This window comes from Pteropus vampyrus, unplaced genomic scaffold (genome assembly GCF_000151845.1).
Source record: "Pteropus vampyrus isolate Shadow unplaced genomic scaffold, Pvam_2.0 Scaffold116, whole genome shotgun sequence".
Taxonomy (NCBI): Eukaryota; Metazoa; Chordata; class Mammalia; order Chiroptera; family Pteropodidae; genus Pteropus; species Pteropus vampyrus.
In genome coordinates this window covers 890,077-897,336 of record NW_011888897.1, presented here as the reverse complement: position 1 = coordinate 897,336, position 7,260 = coordinate 890,077, and the positions used below count along the sequence as shown (strand labels likewise).

The following is a 7,260-nucleotide window of genomic DNA, read 5'->3' as shown; positions in this document are numbered from 1 at the left end:
AAGTTTTATGTGACATAGGAGTCTTCATTATGAAATGAAGATCCAAAGAATTAGACTGGTGTATTTTTATGCTGGGTTTGATGACGAGTGGACAATTGTGGAGGAATATTACAGGTTAAGCAGTGTGACCTAAGTGTACTTAACTGGGGGAAACATGGCAAGGCCTGTTTGTTAGGCTTCTTCGTGGTGTCCTTTCGTCTTCTGGGATAAGGATGCTTCTTTTCTCCTTGGGAACCTCTCACCTGAGGGTTTTATGACCTGTTTTAGGAAAGAAGAAAGCGGGTTTGTAAAAGAAAAGACTAATTCCAGCACAATCCTGTTTCTGTTATTTTTTCAAACTTCTTCAGCTTAAAATAGTCAATGTGCCAAGGTGCTATATTTTGGGTTAGTGTGTCCTGAACTCTATCATGGGCATTAATGGTGAGGAATGAGAAGTATCTTTATTTCTTTAAATTCTATGTTTTTTTTCTCTTTTTTTATTTGAGAGAAGGGCGAGCATCTAGGAAATTAATTTAACAAATAAGCATATCTTCCACTTGCCAGGGATTATAAAATGCCCCTCTTCTACATTTATTTTTTAGTGTTGGATTTTCTCCACTTAAAATTGAGGAGATGGATAAAGTTCTGTTTTGCTTTAAAAATCTAAAAATCCTTTTCATTTTAGGAGAAATCATCTTTTTTTCCCAACTAGACCTTAAGTGGCATATAGAATTGTGGTGAGACGGGGGTGGGATATATGTGGTGGTTCACATCCAAAATTGGTGGTAGTTAGAGAAAAGGTTTTGTTTCCCGCCCCCCCCCCCCCCCCACTAAATCCTATCCACATTTGCATAAAAATGTGATCACACATGCTTACTTGCTTGGCTACTTGTAAATACACACATTCCAATGATACTAACACCTCTAGTGGGAAAGACCATCTCTTCCTTCACGATTCAACAATTCATCATTGCACAATGCGGGACTTAGAAGTTTGAAGACTTCTTATTCAGTGTTCAGTTGAATCAGAATTATATTAGCTTACTTTCTATTTTATTTGCTTTAATTGCTTCCAAACAGTTAATTTCCTTTCAAATCCTGACGTTTCCTTATTTAGGTAAGTTTGCAGGGGGAGGGCTTCAATTTCTCCTTACCAGATAGAATGCATTTCCTTCTCACCTCTTTAAGCTAAAGTCTTTCAGTGTTATGCAGAGTAATTATTTAGCCTCCATTCACAAGAACTATTTGGTTTGTAAAAGAAAAGACTAATTCCAGCACAATCATTAAATGAAAATGAGAAAGTTTAGCAAAAAAAGAAAAGTCAGTTGTGGATTTTCTAGGAATCACAAATTGTTTTGCTCTGTTTAGATAAGTTCTTCCCAAGCTGATTTCAGTCTACGGCAATGATTTTTTTATGAATGGAGGTTTTCTAATACTTCACTTTACTGTTGATATATATTTTTATCCTGAAATTTTCTTTGGAAAGTTGCCTAGTCCCTGGAAGACTGGTCTGTCTTGGGAAGAAACGAACTTGAAAAGAATTACTGAGAAATGTAGGGTATAAGCCTCTATAAAAAAAGGGTTAAACTACTGACCCATAATCAATAAGGCATGCTCTGTGATAAGAGCATTCTTAGGCTAGATTTATATCAGACATTCAACAAATTATACATCATATCTTATCCCTTAACATCGTCTAAACGTATAACTTTAAGTAGATGTAGGAGCCGATGGTCTAGAAAATACAAAAATTCTTTAGAGGTGAGATGTAACTATGTGCATTGGTAGTGATCCTGCTCCACTTCTAATGGGGCTGAAATGGCCAGATACCCATTAGGTATGCAAATTCCATAGGCTATTGGAAAAACACAGTCTGGCATCTGGGTTCTTTATCCTTGGAATATATAACAAGCCTTCTTTAGACATTTAGCAGTGATAATTCTCCCATGGAACTCATGGAAGCACATGAGTAATGTCTCTTGATGTGAATGCCACATAATCTGAAAGTTATCCATACGTACAACTATTTTTTATTAGTGCTAGGATATTCAGCTTAGGCTCAATATATCTATTCTAAGCCTCTGCAAGAAAGCTTTAAACTTAGACATGCCACAAATCTAGGTTTGAATTAAATGACTAATGCTTTAGTTTTTACCACTAGTTCTCTGCCAGAACCTTTTCAATTCATTCTTAGCCAAAGCCAGTCATCCATCCTGGCAACATACCCTTTCACCGCCCCACACCTTACATCTTTCCTTTTCCAGTCCTTTGGCTGCCCTCTGGTTTCTTCACTGGCATACTTGTCTGACTGGTTCCTAGAAGCCTGGAAGAGATTTTTCTCTTCTATAAATCTGGCTACCGCTAATTAAGAGCCTGGAGTCCAAACACTCCTCTCTCAATGCAAACCTAAACGGATCTAATTTATAAACAAAGAGAACACTTCTATTTTTTTCTGTCAAAACAACCCATGCATTGGCTTTTAAAGGAGAGACTAAAGAGTGGGTTGACAAAGAAATACCTGGATAGAACAGAGGTTAGGAAAAGTCACGAGGTAAATATAGTTACCAGACTACGATAACAACAGAAAAAGCATCAACTCTAGTTATTAATCCACAAGGTGTCCCCTGGTCCCTTCTGTAAGGGTTAATGAGGGCAGTTATCTTTGTTCTGTGCACTGATGTAATCCAAGCTTCCAAAAACAGTGAGAGACACATAGTAGGTGCTCTATAAATATTTGCTAAATGTCCAAAGTCTAAGATAATTAAAAACTGATGACAAAGGCTATTGCCTTATCAAACGTTTAATACTCCCAAATACCGCCCCATTGTTCTTTCGATACCCTTGCCTTCCCCCTTGTTTTCGTCGTTCTAATTCTTTTACATGCGCATTTAAACCTAAGAACACACAAGCACACAAAATCCCTGAAATTACAGACTTAAAAGTGTTACTCAAAGCAAGTTATATTAGATTGCTTTTAGAGGAATGTCAACTCCTAATGGGTTCACTGTTTCTGTTGCAGCATTCTTTCCCGCCTTCTTGGAGTTGAGGTGAGAGATTAAACAATCAAAATTCTTTTTCCTCAGTCTTTTTTTTTCCTTTCCTGTTCTTTCCTCGGCTTTCTTTCTTTTCCCAGTCTATCATGTCTCTGGGGTCGTTGCTTTGCTCTTTCTCCCTCTCCTCCTGTTGGTCCCTTTGATCCTTTCTTTCTATGCCTTATTCCCAGAAGCTCCAGAAAATACCTTCTTTTTTCTCCTTTTCACGTCACTTCCCTCCCTTCTCCCATCTCCCTCTCCTCTGTGAGAGGTGAGTTCCCCACTAGAGGCCAGCACTTTCTCAGTTTCGTCCCTCCAACCGGCGAGCAGAACTCGGAGAGAAAGAAGGGGAAAAAAAAGAGGAGAAAGGGAGAGAGAGACTGGGAAAAAAAAAACAACCCCGGGGCCTAGAGCGCAGAGGCCCGGGAGCGGCGTCGTCATGGCAACGGGCGCCGGCAGGAAACGAGGGACGCGCGGAGGAGGGGGAGGAGGGCGCCGAGGGGAGGGGGTGGGCCGGGGGAGGGGTCCGGCTGCCCCGGAAGCACCTCCCCGCCAGCCCCCTCCTCCAGCCCGGCCCGCAGCCCCCAGCCTGCAGCCCCCACCCTCTCGGCCCGGCAGGAAGTGACAGGCCCGGAGCGAGCCCCGGAGGCCTGGCAAAGCCGCGGCCGGGCCCGCACCCGGAGCGGCGGGAGGGGCGGGGAGCCGCGGCCGCGCCGGGCGCCTCCCACCCCGCCCTCGGCGCCCCCGCCCCTCCAGGAAGGGGAGGAGGCGAGGGGAACCCGCCGCGGAGGCCGAGAGAGCCCCCCGCCCAGCCCGGCGACCGGGGGACCCCGGCACATGAGGTGGACGCCCCCCGGGAGCACTTGGGTGCTGAGCCAGGCGCGAAGGTAACCCGGCGACCGCGGGCTGGGGAGGGGCAGGACCTCTGGGGGCTTGGCTGCGCGGGGAGGTTTCTCCAGCCACCTCGGTCTGTGCAACGCCCCAGGTACCTCCCCCAGTTTCTTTCCCTGCCTACCTCTAGCGCTTAGCTCTGCGGTCCTTCGGCTCTGCCTGTCCAAGACTTCTTGCTATTCATGTCGCTGTGCTTAATGCTGTCTGTCCGTCACCCTAGTTGCTTCTGACTGCTCATTTTCTCATTCATTTTTTCTTCTCAGACTTTGGCTCTCCCATCTAAGCATGCTGTCTAGTTATCTCCTTGCTTTATATGGTCCGCTGGGTTCCTCAGCCTCCAATTCCTTGACTTCTGTCTGTCTCTTTTGCCTGTCTCCCCACTATCAGTAAGCACATTTCCCTGCTAACTTGGGTCAGTTCACTTCTGGTACTACTCTTTCTGCCCCTTACCCCGGTGTATTTGATTTCTCTTTGGAACCTCATTTTCATTAAGGTTCTATATACAACAAGGACCCGTGGGCGTCTACTATTCCTATACTCCAGATTACTTCCATTTCTTTGGCACAGACTTCCCCGAACCACCCCCTTCTCCCGCCTTCTTCCCATGCCCCATCCTTTCTACAAGACACAGTTTTATGCCTAGGGAAATTGATTTCTTCCAACTCTTGGCTCTGTAGGCCCAGTAATAGTTCCACTTCAATATCCTTTCCTACCTGCCTTCCAGGGGGTCTGTGCTCCTACTCACCCAAACCCATACACACCCAAATACTACCTTTCAAGACGACAATGGTTTAGCTATTGTGGAGATTTCTATGGATCCGCTTCTCACTCTTTCTTCCCGTTTAATTCTGAAAACTTGAATTCACTGTGCCTCCCAAACTTTTTGTTGTCTTCATTTTCTGTACTTAATTTTACAGTTCCAACTTTGATCATGAACAAATAGATTTATGTTCCTGGGATCCAGAAATCTTGGTTTTGATGACAGTTTCCCTGGATTTTATTAAAGACTTTAACCTTGTCCCTTTCTATCTCTGTATCCATTTCACAATCTGAAAAAAATATTAAGAAGGCTTCCATTTTGGGGGAGATGAGGGGTTCATTTAATTAGCATTTCTACCTATTAATGTAGGAATTAATGCCCCCTCTAGCTAGTAAAGGGGTCTCATGTCTCTGAGTCCAGTGAACTAAGTCCAGTGATCTATACAACTATGAGTGCTGCCTCTAATCCTTACCCACTTTTTTTCTTCACATGCTGATAATGAGGATTCATGGGTCTGTATCTGTTTAGTGCTTTGATATTTTGGCAAAAGATGTGGGGAGAAGGTAGACTAGAGTTGAAACTGATATGATTTCTCCAATGTACTTGGGTTACATCCATGTTTGCACTGACATTTGCTGTTCCTAAATGAAACTGAAGAGATGGGTAGTTCTTGGGGGATAATGATGCAATCAGATGATACTGGGAATGTAATAACAAGAAATGTCCCCAACTCTATTTCTAATGCTAGCCGGTTTGATTTTACTTACTTTGCTTGTTTTGGATGCAGTCATTAAGATAAATCCACTGTAATAAAACTGTTGACAGCCTTTAACAGAAATTCTGGTTTGATATTTGCAGTCCTAAACCACGTAGTGGTTTGCAGACCTATTTCTGTGCCTCAAAAGCACAGAATATAGTGTTTAGGTTTAACAAAAGAAAGAAAGAAAAAAAAAGAATGAACAAAAAAAAAAACTATTGTCATTTAGTGCTGCTTTAAAGGTACATGTCTTCTTGCTTCTCTTCTCCTATTTCTTTGCTTGGTTCTTACCAGTGTTTTCAAATGTCATTTTGCAAATTTTAGTCTAGACCCAGAGAGTCAATTGTGACCACTTTAGTGGACTAAAAAATTGAATCTGTTTTTCTCAAATATTTTCATTGCTGTATATTTAATATGTTTAATACCTGGGAGTCATTTGTTAAAGTGATATATTACATTCAGTTGTGAAGCCTTCTTTGCAGATGAGGAAACTGAAGTATAAGAAGAGAAAGTGACATGCCCAAGGTGGTGTTGTTAGCCTGAGCTTGAACCAGATAGCTCTTTGGGCTATATGTGGGCTGTAGACTAGCTCTTCTATCTCCTAGTTTTATGACTGCTCATGATGTGTTTAACCTGTGTGTATCTTAGGGCCCTCCTCCATAAACTGAGGACAGTGCATACTCAAACTGAGTGACACTGCCTTAATCATAGATTTTTTTCTGATTTGAAGAAGCATGTGCTAGTGTAGACTTGATACTTAGTAGGACAGCTCCTTTAATCTCAGAAAACCTCACTTCCGTAATTGTTAAGTGGGGATAATAATATTTACCTTAAAGCACTGTGAGAGATAATGAAGGTGAAGAGCCTAACTCAGTGAGAGGAGGCACCTAGTGGCTTCTCAGTAAATGGTGACTGATGTTAAGATGATACTGATAAGGGTGTTGCAGATGCAGATAAAAATGAGATAACAATAAGTTTTAAACAGGAAGATTTTAAACTGTTCAAAAGCGTTATGGGAATGTAAACTGGCCTTAGTATTGTGAGATGCTATCTTACATCCTGGCCATTTTATATTTAATAACAGCTATGAGGGAATGTGTAAAGGTTGTTTCTTTTGAGACACTGCATAGCTTCAAAAGATGGTGTGGGGAAGAGTGTACTGCAGATTTGGTAGTTATAAAACCTGAGAAATCGTGGATTATGGATGAAGAGGAAGATTCTTAGATTACATGAATAATAATATGAAATAATAGTTTGAGATCAGGTGTAAATTTTAATCATTTGCTACTTCCATCTAGGTCTTGAGTTAGAGCACCAGCCTTGGGAACCCTGGACCACTATCATGGAGACTGAGAGCGAGCAGAACTCTAACTCCACCAATGGGAGTTCCAGCTCTGGGGGCAGCTCTCGGCCCCAGATAGCTCAGATGTCACTGTATGAACGGCAAGCAGTGCAGGTGAGGTTCAGCTCTGAGGGGCTGTGATCTGTGAGTATTGGCTTGGGGAAGGCATGGATGCCAGAAGATAATCTCCTTTAGTTCCTTTCCAGAAAACTGGGGGAGTTGGATTAGGTGATGACTAAGGTCCCTTCTAGCTCTGAGGATCTTAGGAGTTTACAACAGTTTGAGCAAGCAAAAAGAGACTGAGATTCAGTCTTTAAGGTTTTTTTGTACTGTTCAGTTCATGTAGCTAGATTCTAACTAACCATTTCTCTTCATGGATTCTCGGGTTTTTAATCTTTGGTCTTTTAAAAATTACCTTGAGTAAGAGAAGTATAAAACTCTTTAGAGTTTTATTTTTAGACAAATGGTAAATTTCATGATTTTAAAAATTTGCTTGGGA

The 7,260-nt window shown here is 42.2% G+C and overlaps 1 protein-coding gene across 4 annotated transcripts in view; it reads left to right on the top strand.

The window, feature by feature from the left end:
* Positions 1-3,588: 3,588 nt before the first annotated feature.
* PHC1 (polyhomeotic homolog 1) overlaps positions 3,589-7,260 on the top strand; it is a 21,335-nt gene continuing 17,663 nt past the window's right edge. For 2 of the 4 annotated variants that reach the window (XM_011365765.2, XM_023533943.1), the window contains exons 1-2: positions 3,590-3,898; positions 6,718-6,875. In XM_011365765.2, coding sequence (XP_011364067.1) covers positions 6,762-6,875 — 114 coding nt within the window. In that variant the 5' untranslated portion in view covers positions 3,590-3,898; positions 6,718-6,761. Of the gene's footprint in view, positions 3,899-3,977; positions 3,997-6,717; positions 6,876-7,260 lie in introns of those variants that run through there. The other 2 variants (XM_023533942.1, XM_011365766.2) reach the window with 2 other exon arrangements.